The sequence below is a fragment of the Hippichthys cyanospilos genome, chromosome 6 (genome assembly GCF_059441005.1).
Source record: "Hippichthys cyanospilos isolate Australia breed blue-spotted pipefish chromosome 6, RoL_Hcya_1.0, whole genome shotgun sequence".
Classification (NCBI taxonomy): domain Eukaryota; kingdom Metazoa; phylum Chordata; class Actinopteri; order Syngnathiformes; family Syngnathidae; genus Hippichthys; species Hippichthys cyanospilos.
Window position 1 is genome coordinate 9,845,544 of NC_142374.1, and position 26,848 is coordinate 9,872,391.

Here is a 26,848-nt window from a genome sequence, read left to right on the forward strand (position 1 = left end):
TTATTTTTACATGTAATTATCTTCTTAATCCCTTGACATCTTTGAGTGCTTTTATACATAGCTCAGACTGTACTTTGACCAACTGTACAGCATTGCCAAGCTCTCAATAAGTTTCTTGAGCATAGTAACTTTAATTAGCCACAGCACTGCGGGCAAGCTGTTTATCTTTACTCCACATCGATCAATCAATAGGCACAGTGTGATCATGAAATTACTTTTGCTTGACTCTTTGCTTTTCAAACCGTTCGACTTATTACCCATGTAATAAAAACATGCTCACCCTCCAACTGTTTTCATATTTACAGTTTGCTTTATTATTTTTACACATTTCAATGACATTCGCAAGTATCTGGAAAAAATTGAATTTATGGAGCTTCCATTGGAAATGAAGCACATTTCTTTTGAAATAATTAACTTCACTCAAATGTATAAGACACACCAACACTTTGGCAACAATGTAAAACTACTCTCATCTTAAGTAAACTCTTCATATTTTCTTGTGTTTGTATCCGTAAGTTATACATTTGTTGCGTGTTAAGCGTGTCATATTTCCCACATTGCGAACGATCAGTGTAATGTTGAATGCGCTCGAAGCTGTTGTTTTTCAGCAGCATCCACGTTTCACCAAGTTTATGGTTGTGTGTATATGACGAAAGGCCGCACTTGATGAACGAGTCAAATGGATTAGCTTTCTGTGTTCTACAACTGGTGCACTCGTAATTAAATCAGCTGGAAACATCATAACTTTTTTCTCTCGGTTTAAGTAATATTCCTCAGCTGCTGTTAGTTGCAACAGGCACTTGAGGCTAACAGCCAACTGACGCCCCCTGTTCTCTAGCTCGTCCCATTACCGTAATTATTGTAAGTAAGAATATGGCCAATATAAAAATTCGCATCTGTGTTTCAAAACTCGGCTTGTGTGGCTGACAGATGAATCTTCCTCGAATTATGTAGAAAAAAAATTCAAATTTTATGTTTATGTTTCTGTTTATAGGTTGCACCCATACTTTGGCCTTAATTTTTGGGGGAAAAAAGTGTGTCCTGTATTTGGGGAATTACAGTAATATGATTGACTTGACACAAGAAATAATGTTAGCTAACTGCATAAACTTAAGACAGACTTATGTTGCCTTGCTAGCTAGAGCTTCAAACTGTTCAAAATAATATTATTAACATTTGAAGTAAAAAAAAATCATGTGTTCGATGGACGCACTTTAATGTGTCTCCCTGTCAAAAATGTTGTTTCTAGGATGCAGGTATGCAGACAAATGAGCGAAGAGAGAGAGAGAGAGAGAGAGAAAGAGAGAGAGAGAGAGAGAGAGAGAGAGAGCCTTCTCTCTCTCTCTCTATATATATATATATATATATATATATATATATATATATATATATATATATATATATATATATATATATATATATATATATATATATCCATTAACAGGGTCAATTTTTCCGCTCATTCCATGCCGTAGTGATTTTTTTTTCCTTTCCTAATCTGTCACACTGATACAGCTTCAAAGGCATTAACTTTAGGCCTCACTGGTATATTTTGTATTTTCTATGTAATCATTTGCTTTTTAAAATCATCTTTTCATCGGAAGCTGTGAAATCTTCTCTTGTGACTTCAGACAAAAACGTTTCCATCTATCTTTAAATAATAAGAACATCAAGCACACGTCTTTTAGCGTTGGCTAACGTAAGGTACAGTCAACGCCACATTAAAAATAAAAGGCAAAGAGTGGGTGGCATTGGGGAATTTTTGTGACACTCTATCCTTTATTTAAAAAATATTTGATTTTAAGAAGAAAGCCAGGGTAAGTGCACCACTTATTCAGAGTGCTTTCACATGTAGCAGAAAAAAATAAACTCCACAGGACAAACAATTCTGGCAAGTATCAGATAGTGCCATCCAACAGAACACAACATCAAACACACCATTTTTAGAGCACATATCTCAGATATTCGGCTTAAGCACAGACAGGTCGGAGAATCGGGAGATCAAAGAAATAAGATGTCAAAGGTGGCAAAAAACACGAAAAACAACTCTTAAAATTCTCCACAGCAGACAAAAGCCAATTACTGCATATGCATTCTTCCTCCATCTCCGCGGCCTAGTGGGTGTTTCCACAGATGAGAGGGGAAAATCATCTCCACTTCCTTTTCCTTCCAAGAAAAAAAAAAATCGAAGATGCAAATGCAGTGAAACATGATATATATCTAAAAAAAGAAACACTAACAAAATACATTTACATAAATGTACATTACTCCCATCTTTGAGAGGAAAAAAATGTCACTCATGAGGAAATAAAGAATTAGCTTTTGTATTGATTTTTAAAATGGAAAAATTCAGATATAATAATTTGAGGCGTTTCATCAATTCAAAGGAATAATATCTAACCTGAAAAGGACAATGCGCTAAATAATTTCCTTGACATAACAACAGTTTGTCACCTTCTTGCGTGTTCTATAATTACTACACTGGGCGCTGTTCTGATGCAGTGTAGAGTCAATGCCATTGTTCCTGTTCACAGTTGTGGTGTGTGTACATACAGAAATACTGAAAGGTATTCTTTGTTTCCATCATCATTTACATGTAATAACCCATATTACAGATCTTATGACATACATACTGTAAAGGAAATCATCTTTTTACAGGATTCCAGTTGGTTCCACAATGAGAGAGCCTAAAAGTGGATTGCATATGAGCCTCCATATTGGGGAAGCGTATGGTAACAGTTTGGATAAGGGAACTTCCAGCTAAATGATAAATAATCACTTGGACTCCAAATTTGGCCTTGGAATTAATCATGCCTGGATTATCTGTTTACTTCATATTTGTCTAGGTTTTGTTTAGCTTTGGACCACGGTTTTCTGAGTTAACTGTAAATTGTTGCATTCCAATTAAAAGGTGTGTGGGGACCAAGCAGCTTTTTTCAAACACATGTAGGGCGAATGTAAATAACTGATTTGATAAACGAACTTTGTTTATCATTGGACCTCACACAGTGCCACTTTTAAAACCTGCTGATCATTCCGTCACATTCTAATTTAATTAAATTCCATCTTAAGGAGGATGACAAGAAGTGTGAATTACTGAAAACCCTTGCTGGGATTCAAGCGGTGCTTTGTGACAAATTTGCATCGCTATCAACTCAGACGTAATTGTCTTTAGCGCCTGTAGTCTTGTTAAGACAGAGCAACACTCTTACACCTTGTAGAGCGCGACATTGCATTTGGCTAATCCCTTATCTTGCAAACATTTAATGATGTCATGTTTGCACAACGGGTCTTTGTTGTGAGAGGGGAAAAGGCAGTGGGATGAGCCAAAACAAACAAACAAACAAAAAAAAAACTGTCACACGGCAACAGTCAATGTACAAAAATAACAGTATTAAACATCTTTTGTTGAAACAGCATTCATCCTCGATTGAGACGGAACATTTACAAAGCCATGAAGATGTGAACAGTTGAGAGGGAGTTCAAGCTGAGATGTTTTTTTCACTGTTTCAGATTTCCAGCATATAAGAGTTTGGGGTTGTGCATCAAATGTGTGACTCTAAATCCCTTTTTTTTTTGCTTTTTTTGCTAAAACGATAGGTGTGAATCTAAGTGCGAATGATTGTTTGCCTTTAGTGGTGACCAGCCCAAGGTGTACATTGCCTCCCACCCCCAAGTCAACAAGCATGGGTTCCAGCTCACCCACTCACAAGAACAAGTGGTTTAGAAAATGGATGGTCGGGCAACACTGCAATATGCATTGAACATCTTGCCTCCAGTCAGCCGAACACGCCTGAACTGTCACAGCTGTTTCCTCTCCAGTCTCTCCGGGGTTGGCGATGGCCCACGCAGCAACCTTCCTACTGTGTTTAGCGTTCCCCGTTTGCAGAGTGCAAATGTAAATAAGGGATGTGCCAAGAGTTTGCGCTCGCGGCTGAACAGAAGAGCTGTGCCCACTCGTGCCTGCGCTGTACATCAGCAGCTGTCATGTTCCAAACTTTGGACGCGACTAGTCGAGTTGGAGCATATGGACTACGAAGTGAATCGATGCCAGCAGGGTCGCTGCATGTTGGGGTCATTCTTTTACTTCATGTCACCATGACCTTTCTCTTCAGAAAATTGTCTCTCAAAAATAATAATAATTGAAAAAAAAAACCTATAAGATGGTTGGAACAAAACAGAAGGAATCATCTATAGATCTGATACATCTTGTCTAATGGCCAAATTCCAGCAGGGCAAAGAAAAAAAAAGCAACTAGTGATGCAACATTATATTTTAAAACTCGGGACATTTTGTGATGATTGCATACAGGTTATGAGGATAAAGAAGCAGTTTCATGTCTGAGGTCCAAAGATGCACTTGGAACAACATTCCAATGATTTTTTTTTTTTACCTGCACCAGCAAAGAAATGCTGTGAGAAATGAATGAGCCACATGATTCTTAAATTCCAAAATTAAAAAAAAAAAAAAAAAAAACACAGCAAAAAGTCACAACTGTTGAACCAAGTATCACATCTCCATCAAATGTATTGATACATGTCCCAGCCAAATGATTCTTTAAAAAAAAAAAAGTCACAACCGTTGACCCAAGTTTCACATCTCCATCAAATGTATTGATACATGTCCCAGCAGCTTTAAGTGTGCCTTACACCGACTGTGTGTTTAGACTGGACATTCGGTAATCCCACCAAAATATGTACGGGTAAATGTTAGGAAACTACATTGAGGACATACCTCGACTACAAAATGTAATTTTGAATGGATTTTTAAATAGTCCAACTGCACTAGAAATGAATCAACTCTTATTGCAAATTATATTCATTTGCACCAAAAAAAAAAAAAGCTTAGTGTACAGTTCAAAGCAAGAAGACACCAAATATCTTAACGTAACTAATAACAAACTTAAAGGTGGGTCATTATTTTTACCTGAACGTGGTCATTGATTGAGAGTTTCAAATAAAAATACATTTGCATATAATGATTTCCTATTTAGTTTTATATGTGCATGTGTTTCTGAGAAAAATGCCTCTCAATTTGATTAAAGTGCAATTACAATGGGGAATTATGCAAAACTCATTAAAAGTGCCTGTATCGTGGCATATTCAACTTTCTAAAGTCACCTATAGGATTGTCTGATTGTACAGAGTTCCCTTGTTTTCCGTGGTTAATGGGGGACTGGAAATCACCCGCTGTAAGTGAATTCTACGAAATAGGATTTGCCCCCCGACAGACATTGTACGTACATAAATAAAGTTTATGAAATGTGTTCAATTAATCCTTGCCCACCTTTCCTCTTCATGTCCATTGATCTCTATAGTATGGAGGCTGAACAGGCGTGTGTCTTTTTTTATGCACGCTTTGTATTCTTTTACAACAAACAACATTAAGTGTGCCAGAGCGTGGCAAGAGCAGCCGCTAACTCTTCCCATGTCACCCAAACTGGAGCCTATAATGACGGGGAGGCAGAGTTCACAATGCAGCAATCGTTATATTTGGATTCATTTGATATGTTTTTACGCGCCGCTTCAACACACGTGCACACTGTGTTCTCTTCACATAATGCCAAGACTCCGTCGATGTAGGTAGAATGGTGAGCAGTGATTTAGTTTTAAGCAAAACTGCCTTTATTTGCAGCTGAACACGAGCAAATATAAACACAGGCTGGTTAAGACTGCACGTTAGAAAGAGCGTGGGCGTGTTATTGCAGTACATTGGGTAGTAAAACAGTGACGTAAAATGCCGTAAACACAGCATCGTTGGTATTCCCAATAAGACGGTTGACATATACAGTTTTAACAAAAGCATCGAAGCGACAAAAACTGAAGCCTGAAATGGCGAGGGAATCCTGTATATCACCTTTGGCACAGTGACGATTTAATTACTTATTTTGGTGGCTATATTTCTAACCCCGCGCGCCACATTTATGCCTTTTGTTTGGGTACACAGCTCACTGCCATGAGAATGTGATTGGGTGCCTGAATGGTATGGGTGTAGTACCTACTGATTGACATAACTAAGTGAGCATCCTTGTTTTCCCCGATCTAGAGAGGCTGGTCGTGAGAGCGTACCACTAGCTGAGTTCACATGTAACCATATATTTTTATGATAAATAATCCAAATGACCAATCAAAATGAAAATAATCGGTATGAACATCTCAATCTGAATTTGAACAAATCATACGATCGATCGGCTGATCTGATCAACGGAACAAGCATGTACTGTAATTGACAGATCAGAATAAGTGAACTCATCTTCATTCGGAATGATTTCAATCGGAATAACAAAAAAAAAAAAAAAAGTCTCTGTGTAAACCTGGCTAGTGAGACGATTGGAGATAGCTAAATGAATCAAACCACTTTTTTTGTGAGGAAATAGCATTGTAACGTGGTCAAAAGCTCCAAGAATCCAAAATTTTAATGTGCATGATACAGGCCCTTTCAATACTCTTGAGGGGAGCTAGAAATTTTGTGTGGGAGGTACTGTGACACAGTCCATCAATGCAGCTTTATTCAGCATAGCACTAAATATTGAAACAGTAATAATAATAGATGCTTTTTATATTTTTAAGTCTCATGAGATATTGGAACTGTAGGATGACAAAAGCAACAGAATTTTGCTGATTGATGTACCATATCCCATATTGACCAATGAAGTTTCAGGAGGATTTGTGGACAAGAAAATATCAGAATCATAAAGATGAGTTAAAACAAAACATTCTGGGAAAAAAAGTAGAATTAAATAATTGACCTTCAGTAAACAAAAACACTTTTTCTCTCGTGTGTACTAAAACCAACGTAAAGGGGGAAAATAAAAATCAAATTTTTAGAGAATCTTAAGAAGATCTCCAGGTTTTGCTGTGGCAAAGCTGTCCCTTTTTAGAGTACAAATTATGTGTCTTCTCAAGGGAAAAAAATGCTACTCACATCTTTTCAAGCTGTCTGCCCATTTACACATATGCTGGCCTAATTTACGTAGCATAAAAATAAATGCCATTCAAATTAGTACCGTCTACATTTCCACTGGAGGTTCGTCGAGTTCACTGCAACTGGCAAGTCAATGAAAGGGAAGAAAGTAATGTGCTGCATTATAAATTGCTTATTTCCTGTTTCAAAATCAGGAAAAAAAGTAACAAATGGTTATGGAATGAGGTTTCATATGCTTCCCACCTGAGGCCATTTACCTTGAAGTTAGAGCACCAAACATATAGAACCAACCCCAAAGATTTTCAGTGTTTAAGGAGGCAGATTGATTCGAAAGCTTCTCGTCAATCTGTGATAAACAGTCCCAAATAGATGTTCCCTTGGGGGCATGTTGCCGTAGCTATCCGTCTTTGCTTTGATCGTCCTCCTCTCCCGCCAACTTGTCCTCTGGCTTGCAAGGAAGCAAAACGCACATTGAGTGGTTGAAAAAAATCTGTGTAATAATGTGAATATCATCTGGGATGCTGTCGGAAAGTCGGGATTCATTGAGATATTCGAAATAGGTATGGAAATCCCAACTTTTCTTGGGTTTGTTTTTTAACAATTATTTAATTGATGACTTTATGGTGGTGTGGATTTTGACAATTACCCACATAATATTCAGATACTATATCAAAGCTTGTAATACGAAAATATTTTTCTCAAAGCCTTGCAACTTTTTTCACGATTGACCTTTTTTTTTGTTTGGCTTAATGAACCTTTTTTTTTTGTTTGGCTTAATTCTACTTTGTAGTGAGGACATTAAAAGATAAAAGGGAGGAGAGTTTACCCCCCGACTTCGAGAGACTGAAGGGGGGAGGACAAATAAGTGACAGCGGATTATAAAAGAGGAAACCTTTTGCCGCCTCCACAAACACAATTTATGATATCGCCATGAATACTGCCTTTGCCTCTAATGCCCGTGATTCTCTGCGTTTTCATGCCCTTCTTTTTTTAACCTTTGCAGTGTGGAACAAAGCGATAAAACACACACATACACCACAATTTAGTTAGTAATCTCAATGGGGGAATTTCATCACCCAGGATCTTTCTCTTGACAGTCCTGGTGGAGCTTTAATAAACAACCGTTTTACACAATTTATATTGTCTCAGTGGGACTTGTGCCGACGCTGGAGTGTGGCAGCACACAGTGTGTTTTTACCCAGGCAGAGTTGTACCATTTTTCAAAGAATAAAGCGAAATTTAGTACAAAATGATTCCTCTCCCTTTAATAACTTCCTCCAATTTCACTCGCTTTACCAAAAATGCTAGTCAAAGGGAAAATATATGAGTCATGGATCATAATAAACACAATCCTGACATGTCTATGCTCCTCACGTCAAATGCAACACACACTATATTGTACTTACATTCCACAGGAGCATCACGCACATACAAAATGTATTTGGAAAAAAAAAGGGTGGTAAAAGATTTGAAGGTAAGTCATGAAGTAGAAAACTAGCATGCCATTTGTTTTTTTGTTTGTTTTTTTTTTCCATTTACAAAGGAGAATTAGGGTTGATTTTTTTTTTAAGCATACAAGAAAGACGAATATTCCACGAGAAATAGATGGGGAGACGTTTTAAGTTCCTTTCCCCAATGAGTGAGGAGTGTTAGCAAAAGTCTTAAACGTCTTAGTGTTTGTGTGCGCTTCCTTCCAGCAAATTAAGAAAATGAAAAAAAAAAAAAAAGTGACGACCAACAAGATTCTCTTCTTTGCCAAATTACTTGTCATGTCTCCTCTTCCGGTTGTTTTACTCTTTGGCAAAAAAGTGGCGAAAGGGGAGAGAACAGAGCGGCAACACATGGAATCTGCACACACAGTCTGGAACCAGTCAAAGAATGGTTAAAGAGTAGTGGCAGCGGTGGTAGGGGCGAGGGGTTACATTTAAGCAGAGTTCCATCCCTTCCGGAACCGATGGGGCTAGGCATCATACTTCTTCCCTGTTCTGTGGATGTGATGGAAAAGCGTCATGGAGAACGCCATGCCCAGGAGCTGTGAAGGAAACGAGGAGAGAGTGTGTCAAACTTTTCTGTGTTAATGTACATGTGGGCGTATGTGGGGTGTTTCATTTTCACGAGGCCCGTATGCGATTTCGATGTACAATACAGCACATTTTCATTCACTCGCCTACAGATGGAAGCCGGAGATTCTCTAGGAGAAAATGGTGGGCACAAGCATTAAGTCAAAGACGTAAATGGAGATGCCCTAGTAGGTAGGGGACTTTCTCTTTGAAGTTGCCATTACTCATCCTATTTGTACATCAAACACAGTCGCAAGGCTCATCCTAATACCTTTGGCAGGGAGCGCATCCGAGTACACCTCACTGGGAAGTAAAAGTGAATAACATTGCTCATATATTGCTAATATAACTGCTCAGGAAAATGACACCGTCAATGAACAATCTATGAACACGCAAGAGCCAACCTACAGATGTTCACTTCCATAACAATTTGTCAATATTGCCATGGGGTAGTCATAACAGTATAGTAGGGAATTTGACATATTGTTCAAACGCACAACATAATCATTACTCTATAAACATAATCATTAATAAATTATGGCTTTCAATCTTTGTTATTGTAATGTACTGCATTTATTGCATCAACCTTGTAACAGCGCACAGCCTGACTCAAACTATATGAGATTTCAGCGAGCCATCATAAAATACATTGGTACCCATGGATTAACTAGCCGATTATATTTCCAACTGTAATAAAAAGCAGGTGCATTGAATCAGATTAATCAGATCAGGAAAAAACAAAACATAAACTCAGCACTCTATTTTGCAAAGAAACAAACACGATTTATAAATTGGTATCATGTCATTTAAGCTGGTCAGCCAGTGTTTGGAGTGAGCCGGGGCAGCAAAAATGACCATGCACCAGTCATTCTCCAAAACAAAGACAAAACCATGTAATGCTCATTTAATTGCAATGATTTATACAATGTGCACTCTGTACAGTACTTTGTCAGGTGCTATTGTTAAGAGACCAGATTAAAAAAAAAAAAAAGACATATTTAGAACATGCTCCCTTTCAGCTGTAATGAGTTGCTGTTCAGTGATTTCTGTAAAATAACATGGACAATTTGTATATATCATCTGTGGAGATTAAAAAACAACAAGTGCAGTTTTTACAGAGAGTAAAAGTAAAAGAAAAGACAAAAAATATTAAAGCAAGAACACATACGAACTCTATTTGAGTACAGTAATGAGGTAATTACGCTTTTTTACGTTCAGCAACCCTTTTCATAGAGAACACAACAGCGTCGAAGATAGCGATGAAATACATTTTTACATTATATTTCAAGATACACGTGTCTAATACGACATTACGCTAAAACCAGTTTCACAATAGAACCTTAATAGGAGTGCTCAATATATGATATTTAAAAAGAAAAAAAGAGGGGTAATAAGATTCAATCAAAGTTAAGGTTTTAGACAGTCCTGTCGCTTGACAAAGTTAAACTTTTATGTTCATCTTTTGCATGGGCAGTGAGAGTTGTTCAGAAGAAGTAGGAGTTACTCTGAAGAAAATACCATTGTAATTTGGTCTGTCAAAAGATGTTGGAGGAAAACATTTCTCGAATTCAAAAGGTCTCTTCACAACTGACCGGCGCAACTTTGATATGAATGAAAGGTTGTGTCCAATTGAGTCAGACAGGTACTTATCTCTTGATATGAAAGAACACTGACTACTCAAGAGATTTAAGAATCACCGAGGAGGAACTTCCAAGACTTACTGTCCTATTAAATGTGTATCGTGAGATCTTAGAGACTTGTAATATTTTTTCAAACTTTGTTTGCAAAGGGAACAATCCAGTGTGTAGTAGTTCACATGCCGTGCTCTTTGAATGTTTGTGACTTCAGAGGCTAGAGTGCTAAAGGTTTTATAACTCAAGAGAGACGCAAGATAGGATCTACTGTCTTAGTCATCACAAATATGAAAGCTCCCAACTGAGAGTTTTTGCATCCATTCTCAAATACAGATGACGGACAAGGCAATGTTTGGTATGAGTCTTTGTCGGAAAATGCCCAAAACATTGATATTTGTCATTTTCCTGCTTGTGCGAGCATATTCACGTGTGTGTTCAGAGGAGGAGCTACACAAAAAGAGAGATGGTGTCAACTCAAAGACAAATGCAACAGGAACTTGTGATCTTTTCACAAATGTGAGGTAGAGCTCACACATTGCTGAGCACAGGTGGCAACTTTGGGTGCAACATCCTGGGATAAGAATAGCAGACTAGACACCTAGTCGACAACTGTAACATCAGCCACACTAATCTGAATAGTGGTGTATTGAAATACTATAAAAAATACTTGATGAGAATGCTTTTTTACTGGTTATTGGTTCATGAGGATTACCAAAATTGTTGATACATTTCTCCTACTGGATCTCAGTAGCTTTGGCGTGTCTGCCTAATGAAGTGTCTACTGCCGTCTCTAAAAACAGAGGTCATTAAGTTCAGAAGCATTTGTGTAATGACCTTATGTTTGTTTTGTATGATTTGAATTTCCCAGCATGAAATGACGTAGTACGTTGATTGTCAATGGAAATGAACACACCTATAAGTCTGTTTGTGGACTTGTAGCTGCAAAACCATTTGTTGAATAACAATATCAAATAAGTTTGCTTGAATAAAGAAACGAATCATAGTTCCTATCCATGATGTAACGTGTTTCTACAATGAGTCAAAGGAAAAAAGACCCCATTACTACTGGTAATTGTTTTTTTATTTTCATATGTTGTTATATATATGTTGGAGCTCTTAACAAATCACGCTAAAATGTTTTTACAATATATTTGCTCTAATAATTGAAAAAGCTATTTTGCAAATAAATCAATAGCAACAATTTTCTAGCTTGTATTCTTTTTCTTTTATATTTTCTCTAACTCAAAAATGCATCCCTCATATGTGTTTTTTTTTCAATTCCACATTTTTTTGTTCAGAGTTGTTTGTTTTCTGAAAGAAAAATTTGATTTTTATGTTTGCTACTTTCCACTTAGACTGTATTAATCATGAATGTTTGTTTATAATTGCTGTTATGCACTTGTGGAAAGCAGATAAAAAGATGAAAAAAACAAAACAAAACCAACAACTATCCTATCCTCCAAGTGCTTCTGGAACCGGCTCATCTCACACGATAACGCTCCATAGTCTCAGTGATGTAATTTTATCATACAGTACAGTATGTATTTGTATATCGTGCCGTTGAAACGTAACACCAACCTTTTTTTTTAAATCCACTTTCTTTATTTGTTAGTTTTCTAAATCTCACTGCCTGCTTAGAGCAAATCCATGGTGCTTTGAGTCCTTCAGACAGCACCAGTGTGGGGAAAAAAAAAATAGCGTCATCTGTGTTTTCAAGATGTTGGTGCCCAGAACGCCCACTGAGGACAAACCTAGCATACCCAGCAACCTAACATGCCCAGCAGTAGATAAAGGCATAATGGATTGAATCCAGTTGATGCAGAAACGTTGCAGTGTAGGTCGACGGAAACAAATACGGCACCACAAAAATAAGCAGCAAAATATCAATGCACCTCCTACCTGCACTACCAAGATGATCATGCCAATGGTTCCAAGCAGGTGCTTGTTGTCATCAAGCCATTCCTCTACTTTCTCAAAGCAGCCCTAGATGGAAGAACATATGAGTAAAACTCAACAAGGCTCCTATTCTTCCCTGAAAGCTATGTGAATTATACAATGGACGAAAGAGCGTTGACCCAGTAAGTGAGGTGTAAAATAGGTGAATTATGAATTTTGAATTTTATCTAGAGACTGAGGGTCATACAGACAGACGTGCGTATTAAACTTGCAACGTTCCTGAGATGTAAAATGTACGCCGCGGTTCATTCAAAGGTCATCATACGAACAATGAGATATGGTCACATTGCTTCCAGCTGCAAAGTGGCTATACCTTTCTGTGGTTATACATTCGTCACTGTTGTGTGGTCATTTTTTGGGGTAGGATTTCAGGAAATCAGTCCTGCGCCATTCCACTAGGCCAGCTCAATGTCTGCTTATTCTCACTTTGCCAATTACGTAATTCCCTTCTTTGGACTGGGCTAACCATATAACAGAGCAGATTAAGCTTGTAATCGAAGGAAATTGGGAAAGTGGCTTTAAACAAAATGACAGTTAACAATTCAATTTTCTCTGATTTGACACAGTAGATTGTTTATGAAACCTGGGACCAGATGGACCTCCAGGGTTGTATTTGTATATAGGATACACAAATTGGACGTCTAAAATCTTACCATAGAGGAGACCAGCCCCATATCGGAATAAGTTGTGTTTTATTTTTTATTAAGATGAATCACAGTCAGTTTTTTTGTTTTATTTAATTGCGTGCTATAGTTATGGGTTTTTTTTGTGGGGAAACAACTATTTGCAGACAAAATTAAATAGCACTTTCTCTATGAGCATTTCACAACCCTGCAGGTTGCCACGTCCACTTTCAGTATCTTTTTTTTTTTAACAATGAGAAAGCAATTTTAAAAATATGAGCGCTGTCAAAGTTAAAGTGTATTCATAGATTAAATAATACTTTTTAAAGAGTTAAAACATTCTAACTAAGTTCTGTTTTGGACCTGTGGCAGCTGAACTCTGCTAACTTTGTGATCAAACCTAGAGAAATGTCAGCGGTACCGACACGTCATAAAAGGATGGGCGATAACGTAGCTTTACTTTCAAAGGTTGCTCAACAAATCTTTGGGGAGAAAAAAAATGCACACTATGCAAAACCAAGTTCAAACATCGTACATCTTTACCGTACCATCTCAGAGCAAAACATTGAGTTCAAAAGACCTGCAGAGGGCCTTGCAAATGCTGCTGGGGTGTGGTGCTAATGTAGGAACATAAATTGAGGTGAGAACAGTTTTGATGAGAAAAAATGCCATGAGTCAGATTTGGTAGATAAAAAAGAGAATCTGTTAAAGGACATTAAAAATAACTGCAAAATTACCGCAGCCAGAAATATTTTTCTGTTATTTCCATGATTTTACCCAGTTTAAATATCTATTTCAAGCTTTGTGGACAACAGTTTTTTAAAATGCAATCAATGGTGATTAAATTGTAATGTAAATTGTAATGAAAATTTGGCACTCATGTAGATAATTGTTTTTGTTATTTGACTTTACAAAAAAAAAAAAAAAATCAACCTAATTTGGAGGATAGGCCCAAAGAAGTGAAACTACAACATGCGCGTGGAATATACGATAATTCAAGTTAGATCAAGTTGAACAATTAAAAAAATATATAAATTCAAAAGACATGCCCTATGATTTTGTAAAACTTTAAGTTAGTTTGAACTACATTTGCAAACCCTTACCCGATTCCAGAACATGTTGGTGGCGTTTCGGCCACAGTTCTGGTAATGCTCCTGGCAGCAGCGGTCAGGAACGACCTTCTCTTTCAGGGCCTCATGCCAGTCGGTGTAGGCTATAACGCCGCAGCACTTCCACTGTGTATCCCACACAAAACATAATGCAATCAGTGAGCCAGACAGTCCATCGTCTTCCCGAAACCTAACTTTGAAGTGACTTTATTCGCATTGCACGTACTGCACAGTAATGGAATGTACTCAAATAGACAGCCGTGAAATTCAAAGTTGCATTAAGACTGAGCCTAGAAAGCAGGCGATACATTATCTGAGATATCTCAGTAGTTGTTATGCTAATGCTTTGCACATTTGATGAGCGTGTGAGGGCTGCCTACCTCTGCCTGGATGATGTTCCAGGCATTTCTCAGGCCGATGTTGTTTTCAGAGTTGTACAGAGCCAGCCCATCCTTCAGATCTTGTTTAGCATTCTCACTCACCTGCAGATGGAAGAGAAATCCGCAATGGTTAAAATACCTTAGAATAGAAATCTTTCCCTGTGGAGTCTTTGCTGAGCTGCAGTGAGGAAAAAACTGAGAAATTGAAACCTAAAGAGAGCTGTCAAAAAACATGAACCGTTGTACTATTTGATTTCAGCTGCTTCAAGCACATTTGATGGGATATCACCCAAAATCAGAACTGTTCTCGCTGTGAAATAGAGCTGAAATTGTTACTGGTTGAAAACATGCAGAAATGTGATCTATGAATTCAGGTAGCTCTGCCTGATCAATGATGTTTTCGTAATGTTTTCAACGATTATTTGGACAAGTAGAGAGAATGGCGCTTGTGGAGTTTGAATTGAGTTGGAAGACAATTTTAGAAGATCGTCGATTTTGACATCAGATGTGCAGATTCCTAATACTAGAACACTCTTTAAGGTGTAGATTCATGATTGATGAGCTGATAGGAGTACTTTCTTTCTCGCGTAAGTATTTTGATGATGCTGTAACAGTCACAGCAGTAAGCTAGATGCTTCTTGACAGCGTTTCACAAAGATTATTAAGCCTAGGAAAAGCATTTTTATTTGAAAAATACCACAAAATACATCAAATCAAAATGATAAAAGTATAAATACTGAAATATTATGATCTTGTCTCATTTTACATGTTCTGTGTGATATCTGGCACTATTTCGTAAAACACAAAGCCGATCCACAGGTCTTGTCAAAGGTCTTGTTTTGGAAATAGCCGTTAAGTCAGGGTTTTCCTGAACTGTAGAAGAAGACTTAAGTTATCAACATTATAAAGAACTGTTGATGGAATCATTTTGCAGACAAAAATGTATTAATCCAAATAGGATCCATTCATTTATTCATTCATTCATTTTCTTTCAGGGGTTAATAAAATGGATGGATGTGTTGTAGCATGAACTCTAAATGTGTTTGAACTCGAATAGATTTTCAAACTTTTGTGTATTCATATTTTTGGGTCGGGATTTCAGGAAATTAGTCCTGCGCCAGCCCACCAGGAGTGGACTGAAGGAACACCCACACATACCAAAAAAACATTACAAAAATAATATAACATACATTTTAAATCGCTTTAAATGGTCACTCATCAAATGTCATCAACCATATTTAGCTTTCTAATAGTCAAAATCAGGCCCAACTCAAGATCTTATGCCACCTCACCCACACATTGCTTCAACATGCCCTCAAGCAAAGTGCGTTAATGTTTTTCCTTGTGACTGATTTCCAACAATGTGCTTAGGGTTGTGTCATTTCTGTGGGAGATTAATATCTCATTGGATGTGTTGGAGAGAAACAAAAGTCAGTGGCTTAGTACTACAGTTTGCTCTGCCCATGGGGGATTTCACTAACAGCCGCAACAATTGAGGGGCACTTCAGCTATGTGGTAATTATTAGAGAGAAAATCAGCACATATTCCCCGAACCAAATTGCAAAGCTTCACAGGCACCATTAATCACACCACAACAAAAAGGTATTTACATGTCAAGTCATACAGTTACCGCTCACCACCAGCAGACTACTAATAAAGCCAAACAATATTGTCTCTGTCAAAAACAAACAAAAAGAACATGCATTCTGTTTACGTGACAAATCATTTAATTATATACTTTGATTTTAATCATCCGAAAGTGAAAAAAATAGTGTTTTGCTCAAAACCAGACGTGCATAAAAAATGGATAGAAACGAACAATGCCTAATCTTGATTTTTTTTTCCGTTTTTTTCTTTATTATCTCAAGTGGTATGATTAGAAGCTGAAGAAACAAAACTGTTCAAGATACTGTACTTGGAACTGGAAAAAAGTACAGGCCGGGGGCCACATCTAGCCTGTCCACATTCTCCAACCTCACAGTGACCATGAATTCATTATGATACTGTTTTGAAAGCTGTGCTTTTTATGTGCACATGTGAATGTTCGTTGAAGCCAGGTAGCAGGCAAGAGCTACGATATGTTTTGGTTACCAACAACTACTTTTTCCAAAAAAACAGAGACTGCTGAAAATGACGAGTGGTTGTGGAACTAGCAAAACTAGCACTGAGACTGCTGCAAATGACGAGTGGTTGTGGGGCTAGCAAAACGAGCATCAAAACCAATATTCTCCGCACAGTGTGGGGATGAGGGCCAAACAAAACTTGGGCGGATAATACAAATCTAGTTTCATATAACTGCACATATTAGTCATCACCATAGCGATATACAACAGTGCCGATCATTTCATACTTACTGCTTATTTATATATTTTGAGACGAGACTAGTGACTAGACGTGACTAATGTGAGTTTTTCCCTAAAATATTACACACACATACATGCACACAACAATTTATTAAAAATACGTTTGTTTTCTAAGACCATAAAGATCAATACAGACAAAGTTGATGTTAGCATGTTGGCTAGGCGCTGGGCAACTGTCACAGGCTAGGCGCTGGGCAACTCTCACAGTTTTTCATGCAAATTTTTTTTTGCAAAATCAAGTGCCCAAACCTGCTGTCTTTACTAATAATGTCTGGATTTTAAATAAGCAAGAATTATATTAGTGCACAGAAAGTATTTAAACAATCCTGAACCGAAACATTAGAACATTGTCATATGTTGACACTTTTATGATGGAACACAACCAGAGTATTATGGACAGAATATTATAAGCATCTTATCAACAGAACAGACAGACCTCAGTGACATGAACGTCATCTATTAGATGCAAGACAATGTTACTGTCAGCATCTTGTGTACGTAACATGTAAAATGTCAGACAACAACCTTTGCTTACAAAAGAACAGGCAGGCGAAGTAAATGTTAGATGTGAAACATCTGCCTTTCTATGGTTGCCATTTACACAGGCACCGTCCCACAATTACTTGGTCAAATGTCCGGAAAATCAGTTTTAGACGGCAGAAGTGAAGGAGCTATCAATTACTGAACAGACAATCTGAGGTTGCTATGGTAACGACAGACACTAGCTAAGCGTCAAATTGATGTGGTCTGAGTAATTAATTACCTTCAAGCTATTAAACTTGCATTGCCCATTTCTATGACCTCTGAAACCTTTGAATTAAGATTATGATCACTTCCAGTTACATTCTTCTGTGTGGCGCTGTAACTTTGCTGACGCACAGGAGCCTATCTGTGTAAGCCTGCGCGGGCTGGAGGCCCCAAACACTCCCTGCATTTGTCCTTGTCGGAAAAAGCGAGATGAGGAGCTTTATCATCAATCTCTGCCTCTTACTTTGTTTCTGTCTTCTGCTTTCCATCTCAGCTTTATGCAATACTGCTCATTACCGACTGCGCATTCACTGGAGAGCACACGAGTTCTACTTCCTACCCCAACACACACACAGACACACACACACACACACACACACACACACACAGACACGCATGCAAACATGCACTCTCAAACGCACACACATAGACGTATGGTAAGATGATTTTGGTCTCCAATAACTGCGCATCTTTCATTTTAAGCGTGAACGCCTTTGTTAGAGCTTGACATGAAAACTTAACAATGTCGATTTAAGGCTAATGAAAGGCAGACAAATGCCTGCAGAGCAAATATGAATGTGGTTGTGCAATGACCCATTTTTCCCCTTCCAAGAACACAATTGTGCAGACACACACATTATATATATATATATATATATATATATATATATATATATATATATATATATATATATATATATATATATATATATATATATATATATATATATATATATATATATAATATGATTCATTTCTACAGAGGTGACTGGCCAATAAGAGTTGCTTGACACGAATTTGCCACTGACTCAGCTGTTATAATTTTTTTTCACAGCACGTATTGCTCTCTATAGCATCTTTATATAGAAAATGTGCACTTGAACATTATCAGAAAGTCCTTGAATAAATACCAAATTTTCATCTGCTGAACAGGATTCCTATGTGTTACTCGCAGGTGTGATGCGTATGCATGGAGCATCTTTGCTTTCAGAAGAAGTGAGTGTCAAACGAAATGACCTTGACCAGACATGCTGGCTTTCTGTTTTACACTCCAACATTATTACAGCTCTGATATGACTGGAACCTTTATACACAAGAATAAAGCAATAAACACATACAGAAAGCAGTAACTGTGAAATTGTTAACTGGCAAAATATGCTCAGAAGCTTATAGCTAAACCAAGAAATTACTCACCTAGTGTGCTTGTTGTGTACCGGTAAGCTGGTGTGTGCATTATATATTATTAATGAATTACTGATTAAAAAAACAAAACAAAACTGATTAACATTGACTATGCACTAGACACTGTACATGTGTGGAATTTTTTTCTGTTGTGATAAAGGATTGTTTTGTTCTTTCAGCAAAGCTGAAACTGGTGGTCATTCTGTGTCTCAAGTTGGCAGTGTTTGTTGCATGATCTAAGGGGTGTCTCACTCAGCATGTAGATTTATTTTTAATTCAATCCAAAGTCATTAATTATTCATGAAAGACTCCCTACTGTTACTATTAGGGCCTCACCTCGGGAAAAGGTAGAGACCATCACTCAGTTGACGCAAATTCTTACTGTTTACTCATTAACATGCTGATTAGCTAATTTAGACAAAATATAGAATATGACAATATGTCAAATAATTATAGAGTTCAACTGAAAAGTATAATCAAATCATTTTCTAGTATATTTGGGGAATAATAGGTATGCCAAATCTGTCTGAGTCCGTGTTGGCTGGTCTATCTGGCTGTCTGTCTGTCGATTTATCTATCTAACTATCTGAATTCACCTGCGTGATGTGACTGCTGCTTGAGAAAGCGTTGCACTCGGCTACTTGTGGCGGGGCCACGCCATGGACCCCCTTTCCCCACCACCCCTCCCCCAGTAATATACATGTTGTACGAGATATGTTGTAGTGTCTCTTTGTTGGCACCTGTGCGGGGATTTTTTTTTTTTTTTTCCAGATTTGAACCATGCCCTCTGTTTGACCGAAGACTCGTTCTTTTTTTCCTCCATCACTCCCCCTCCCATGTAACCTTAACTCTGCTAAGATCTCAGAGGGCTCAGAGTAGCGCATCTGACCGTCTTGGCGTCTGTATTCCCGTCAGTCAGTTGTATTGTATGGTTCTTGGACGGTTTGAGCTCGTTAAGTCAAAAGTTCGTACCTTGTACTTGTGCAGGTGTAATGAAAATAAAGGCTATCTGTATTATTTAGACAGTATTTTGGTTATTTACATGTATGTGAGTACATTTTGTTATTTTATTTTGTGGACATGCTGAAGTTTTGTTGATTGTGAATCAGTTGCTTTTTGTTCTTTTATGAACGGTTGTTCCTTTTTAGCGCATTTAATTCATGCGCGCACGAGAGAGAAAAGTGCAATAGGATAGTGGAGTGTGAGGAGCAGAACAAGACATAATTGAACGATATTCCTGTCACTATTGATCTATTTATTAGGAAGAAATATTTATCACGGCTTCAATGTGATTGAGACCTGCGATAGCCAAGGGCCACTTTTAATGCTTACGCAATCAGCAGATCAGTGACGGTCAAACTTCATTCGTTGAGCTGAGTGAAACGTTGCATTTATATTCACGCCTGCGTGGCTTTCGTGCATCACACGAGTGTGCAAAACGTGACAAGATTGCTTTCATTGAGGATGGGGTGGTGGAATAAACTCCATTTTTTGTATTTATACGTCCTGCTGCGGCAGGCTTGTTTTTTCTGCAGGCTTGGCTTTCCAGAATGGATCGTGTGCTGACAGACACAGAGCGCCTACGACATAGTACAGAACCCAACAGGAAGCGGATTTATTTCCTTATATCATTTTGGGGACATTTTAAATCAATTGAAATTGTTCTAAATGAGGCTTATGTGAATCGATTTTTTTGCCACATCCCTTTAAAATACAAAAGCCACTTGAACTGTAAGTCTTTTTATATCACCCAGCCAAGGAAGTTGTGTTTTTGTTGACAATAGCATATGGAAAAACTATCACTAAAACTATTCAACGTTTATGAAATGTGGACGGCTGAAACCATTATGGTTTTTCAAGTATCCAGCATGTGACTAACGCTTAAACCTGATTAAATTAAAACACACATATTTTGGGTTTAGCATTTCACACTCAAACATTTTTTTTTAACTTAAATTACAAGTGCTGCACCTTAGTGGTGCTCGGCAAGTTTCTGAGTGCCATTTCGAGTATTTATTTTCTCTCGTTGTGAAACTGAGTAGGAATGTCTAATTGCTGAAGTCTCCGATAGCTGCTGTAGTAGAAGCAGAGTACAGTACTGCATGTCTACAATAGGGAGTGTAATTAGCAATTAGTGCTTTGTGATTATTTTTCCTTCATTGCTTTGTGCTATTGAAATACTGTATTCGATTATCAAATCTTCCCAGCGCACACTAAAACCCTCCATGCGCTCTATGTGGGTGGTTCGGTAAACATATGACCATTGAGACAAAAACGAAAGCACTTCAACTCAACCACAGACAAAACATCTTTCATCATGTACTGTACAAACGTCAAGGTTGCACTTGCAGCTCTAATTTCCCGTCATGTAGTACTCATCTCATTCCGCTCGCTGTATCCTATCTAAAAGAGAGGAGATAACCGTTCCAAAAGTCTAATAAATGATGTGGCGAGAAAGAGCTTCAGAGCCAAAGGTCCCCAACAACACATCATTAAAGAGGATATTGAATTCCCTTGGATGCGATGTAAGCCTTGCCTGAATCGCCCAAGGCCAGAACATTCAATGGTTTGAGACAAACACCCCTATTTGTTCTCTGTCTGGTCTGAAATAATAAAGCATGGCCATGAATTGACTGCATGCTGATGGTTTGATGGTTTGTTGTGTGTTTGATGCAATAATTACTCACTAAATGGTCCACCACATTAGATTGCCACCTTGGCTGGATGCCACCTTGGCTGGATTCTTTTACTGCATTTCTTGCTCTTAATTAGACAAGAAAAAGTCATTCTCAAAGTCCAGAAAATAATTGTTAGCATGTCGAACAACCCTCGAATGTGACCACAAAATCTGTATTCCTTATTTGAATGTTTTGAATGCTGTTTGTTGGCCAGTTCGCTAATGAGTTTGCAGGTTTATAAAAACACTAAACGACTGATTTGCATGAAACTTAGTGCTATCGTGGCACACATGCTGATGGACAACCCATTGCAATTTGGCACATATATTCATGGCATTGTCTTGCCAATGCAGGATTTTGAAAAAAGGTGGCTTATTGTCAGATATTTTGTTATGCTATGATGCAATCAATGAATGGATGCACACATACAGTATGTATTGTTCCCCACATCCATCACAACTCAATATAACACCATTTTTTATACTTACACTACTACTACTACTACTAATAACAATACCCTAGTCAATGGATTGATGATAATAATAATCAAAATACATAATTGAAATAACAATTAGAAAATGGTGAAAACAAGTGTGGGTGACAGCTGTGTCAGTGGTGCTGTCCAGTGTCCACCCTGGAAGACATCTCCAATCCAATTATTTTTTATGAACTGATGATTCAGTATACATAAAAGAACAGTTATGCTCATCACCAGTCAGAATGACATTCTGGTATGTCTTGTCCCTTGATTACTACACCAGTGTAATTTTTAGTCATGTCTTTATTATCTCACTACCCTCACTCCTGGGACCAACTGTTGTCTCTTTCTCCCTTCCCCCCTCCTGCAATGATATTCTTTTTTTTTTCTTTCTGCCCTCCATCCTGCTGCACATGCTCTGCTGCTCCCCTTGTCTTTTTGCCAGGTTAGGCTTCCACATTGTGAGCTAATAAACCTCTACCGCTGTTTGGCTTGGCGTGTTGCGTTGACATCGAAAACAATGAGGTCACGGCGTTAAAGACGAATGGCGATAATCTGGTTTGTGGCAGAGCCATCTGCTATAGTCAGCTGGTTGCTAATTGCAAGACCTGACTTTATTGTAGTACAGATTCTGCATGGCATTTGATCAGCCGGCTGAAGAACATCATTTACAGAAGAAAATGACATACAGCTAAGTAATACTCAAGCCCTTTTCCCAAAAGGCATTACACATTGTACGGCAATTTGTTTGTTTAAACTGTTAAAACTCAAAGCACAGACAGATGAGAGGCATCCCAACACTGGGGTGGGGGGAGGTTTTCTTCTCTTTGCTAATTGTGTTTTTCCTTGAAAAATGAGAAGCAGACATACTCATATTTATTATCGTTCGTACTGTTGATGAAGTACTTTCCTTAGTGTATTTGACTCCTGGCAATGCAGTCAGCTACTAGAAAAGGGGTTCAATGAATCAAAAAAATAGTTAGGATCAAATAAAGGTTTTGAGTCATCGATTGGATCAGTAAAATAAATACATAAATAAAACAAATAGAACTTTGTCATTTTCTTCATGTTACACATATACCTATTAAGAAATGCCATCCATCCATCCATTTTTCTGGAGCCGCTTATCCTCATTTGTAGTTGCAGGCCTGCTGGTGCCTATCCTAGCTGTCAATGGGCAGTGGGCGGGGGACACCATGAACCGGTTGCCGGGCGCACAGAGACAAACAACCATTCACACACCCACACCTAAGGTCAATATAGAGTGTCCAATTCACCTGCCATGCATGGTTTTGGAATGCGGGAGGATGCCGGAGTGCTTGGATAGAACCCACGCGGGCTCTGGGAGAACATGCAAACTCCACACAGGAAGGCCGGAGGAAGGTTAATTAATTTCCCAAATATAAGACATCCTTTTTTTTTTCTCCCAAAAATGAATGTAAAAATTATGGATGCATCCTATAAACAGAAACTGAAAGTTTTTATTTTAATTTTTTCAATCTGACACTATTCAAAGAAGTCCAGTTTTGAGGCACAGATGCTCATTTGTATATCAGCCATATTCTTACTTAGAATAGTTACCCGGAGAGGGAATGTGCCGCACGGGCTCGGGAAGAGCACGCAAACTCCACACAGGCAGCAGCAAGTTAGATTTGAAATTGAGACTTTGAACTGTGAGGTGGACGTGCTAACCAGTGCTAACCAAATAAAGACACATATGTATGCTAAAAAGATTAAAACTGCAAATGAATCAAGTTGAAGTTCTCAATTGCTTTAAAACTCTAAAAATGTCCAATTTCCATATTTCTGCTTTGGAAATGTGTGGAAGTTGTGTGCAGGCTACTTCAATACTGCCCACAACAAAATATATAATTTTACGGATATGTACACGAGAAAAAAATGAAAAATTTACAAAGATTTTTTGTCTGTTTTGCTATAGTATTTACATTGTCGCCAAACTACTGGTTGCATTTCATCATTTTAACATAATTTTAAAGACCAAACAATCCACTGTCATACGTCAATCCAAATTTAAAAGCGAGCAGCTGTGGTACATACTCCAGGCTTGTTAATAAATGCCTTGTGATTAGAAGATCAAGTAGCAGAAGAGGATTAATGATTCCTCTGATCACAGTCTCTAGCTGAGGATGAGGCGTTTCTCATACGGCATGCCAGATTCCACTGGGGAAGACCAGCACACAACGGTCACTAACTTTGCATAAATGTAGCCACAGTAACTTGCTATGTCTTCGGAGCAGCAGAAAGACGGGCTTAAATAACAAACATTTTACTGGAATTTATTGGCCTATTTTTCCCAAAAATATTTGAGAAGCAATAAAACACATTAGTGATCATTGTGTCAATAGTTTTAGAAGTAAAACATGTTGTCCCAATAGATCAGATTTGAGAAATTCAGAGCTCTGCTAAAGTTGGACTGCCCGGCATCACATGCGACCAGGAGCATGTGACACGGACTCTATTTAAGTTCCAAAGGAGGGATCAAGGTTAGGATTCACCCCGACCACCTCTCCGAAGTTCAGGCAACAACATTAGTGAGATAAGGCAGCACATATATTTGCTCCTGGCGGGTGCGCTTGGACCCCTGATCCAAATCTAAAGATGGATTGGTTGCTAAATGATTGGATTTATCTGGTTAGCAGACTAAGTTTGAATAAACATCCCTTAAAAGAAGAGAATTGACTCCAACAGAGTCTAAATAAGAATTCTAACAATTGTTACTTCAGCCCCATGAATATATTAAATTTACAAAAATGAGTTCTGATTAAAATATGCAATGCTTGGCAGATTCCATTTGAGAATTTCTAAAACGGAAAGTACATGTTCTATATTGGCATGCACCATTTGAGAGGAGACCGTCACTGTCTGTAGCTTAAGGCCAGACAGCTGCAGTGTACACTTTCAACTATGCTTATGTTGGATTTTATTGTCAATGTATTGACACAAATCATTGAACCCATCCGTACGGATTGACGTCAAGTGATTTGTTGATTCGACAAAGTTCGTGGCAATCAGGTTTGGGTGCGGCCTGTGAAATTGAACTCAGCTTTCTCAAAATTGTACTTAGTCGCAGTTGTTCTGTGATAGAACAAGGGACGTTTAGTTTTTCACGTAGGGCAGGTAGGTTTGTATGCTTTTCCTCCCTTGATAAGTAAAATCATTTAAAAATGGAATTTGGTTGTCTCAGTATGATATTAAAATCGGTTTTATGAAATGAAAGCTTTGTGAATTTGCAAAAATACAGAAATCAGAAAGGGGGTAAATATTATAATATAACATAATATACAACTATAAATTGGTGGAAAATTTTGATGAGTGATGGACTGAAGATTGCACAAGGATGTCAGTAATTGATCCATTTTAATAATTTCCATTTCTATTCTATTTTCTATTTGTAATTTATGTGTATTTCAATATCGGTTTCTATTGTCATCTGTTGCCCCCAAACACGCACAGCTAACTTGAACCTAACAGAAGGTCACGGGAAATACACTCAAACACTTGTACCAAGCCAACTGGTGAGGATTAGCTCATTTTATGGGTTCTAACCTTTGACAGCAGACTACCTTTATTTAGAATTAGAATGGACTGAACATATTCACACCCTTATTTGCTTTTTCTAAGTAGAATTTCGTCTGGATGTGTGGGAAATGTCACAATTTGATTGACAGAACCTAACAAAGGGAAACCAGACAGACTTCGTTTTATTAAAAAAACAAATTGAACCAACCTTATCTGAGTACACAAAGAACAGGATGAGTAATATCAGCTCTGTCAGGAGAATTATCAGCAGGACGATGAAAAACTGTCAGGAAAAAAAAGGGACAAAAAAGATTTTAGAAGCCAAAGAAAGAAAGATAAAGATATGAAAGCACTTTATCCAACATTCAAAAGGCCAAGTATGTGCAACATGTAGAAAAACATCAATTCGATTTGACTTGTTCAAAACGCCACATGAAAGACTACATCTTGCAAAGGGACAATATGGGAAAGCAACACGTTTAGTGAATTCATGGCGTTCTAGCAACCAGGATATAAAATACCGTCGTACACTTTGCCAAAGCAGAAAAGATTTGAAATGAGGGATGGAGGAGGAGGTGGGAAGAAAGCAGGAGTGAGGGGAAAAAAAGAAGAATCAATGTGCCGGAAGGCTCATGAAGAAGTGAGCGGAGGGAGAATGGTTTTAATACCTCCTAAGATTAATTTTCAAATCAGCCCAAGAGCTCGTCTACTATTCTTCTCTCCTTACTTGTGTTCCCCTGAGCTCAATATTTACCAAGCGCTTGGCTTGGAGGAGGACATGCAAACCAAAATTTCAGATGAATGCAATACTGCTATTTCTTGTGGGTGACTATTATGTGTCAAGGCCCAAAAGGAAGAGGTTAACCTGCCGGTTGGACAATTAATTTAGTGTATCTCTGTAGTTGAGGCTGGTGACAAGTGGACTTCACTTCTTCATATCTATGTCGCTTGCTTGAACTCGACTTTCTTCTATCATGTGGTTTTAGCCGTCTGCTGGGTCGGGGAAATAGCCGGCCATTTATGGTACTCCAGCAGTCGTATGTTTGCGTGGATTTAACAATACAAAAGTAACAGGTTGTGGATGAAGATAGCTGTTTACCCTGCCGGTTTTGGTTATTCAGATTATCGGTTAGTCATTTCTGCTTGTCTAGATACATTTATACGAGAGTGACCA

The 26,848-nt window shown here is 38.0% G+C and overlaps 1 protein-coding gene across 4 annotated transcripts in view; it reads right to left on the minus strand.

Moving 5' to 3' along the window:
- Window positions 1-5,601: 5,601 nt before the first annotated feature.
- tspan9a (tetraspanin 9a) overlaps window positions 5,602-26,848 on the minus strand; it is a 192,466-nt gene continuing 171,219 nt past the window's right edge. For all 4 annotated transcript variants that reach the window (XM_088417340.1, XM_088417339.1, XM_088417338.1 and 1 more), the window contains 5 exons: window positions 25,883-25,957; window positions 14,687-14,788; window positions 14,301-14,432; window positions 12,518-12,601; window positions 5,602-8,956 (listed from right to left, as the gene is read on the minus strand). In XM_088417340.1, the coding sequence (XP_088273466.1) occupies window positions 8,885-8,956; window positions 12,518-12,601; window positions 14,301-14,432; window positions 14,687-14,788; window positions 25,883-25,957 (465 nt within the window). In that variant the 3' untranslated portion in view covers window positions 5,602-8,884. The remainder of the gene's footprint in view (window positions 8,957-12,517; window positions 12,602-14,300; window positions 14,433-14,686; window positions 14,789-25,882; window positions 25,958-26,848) is intronic.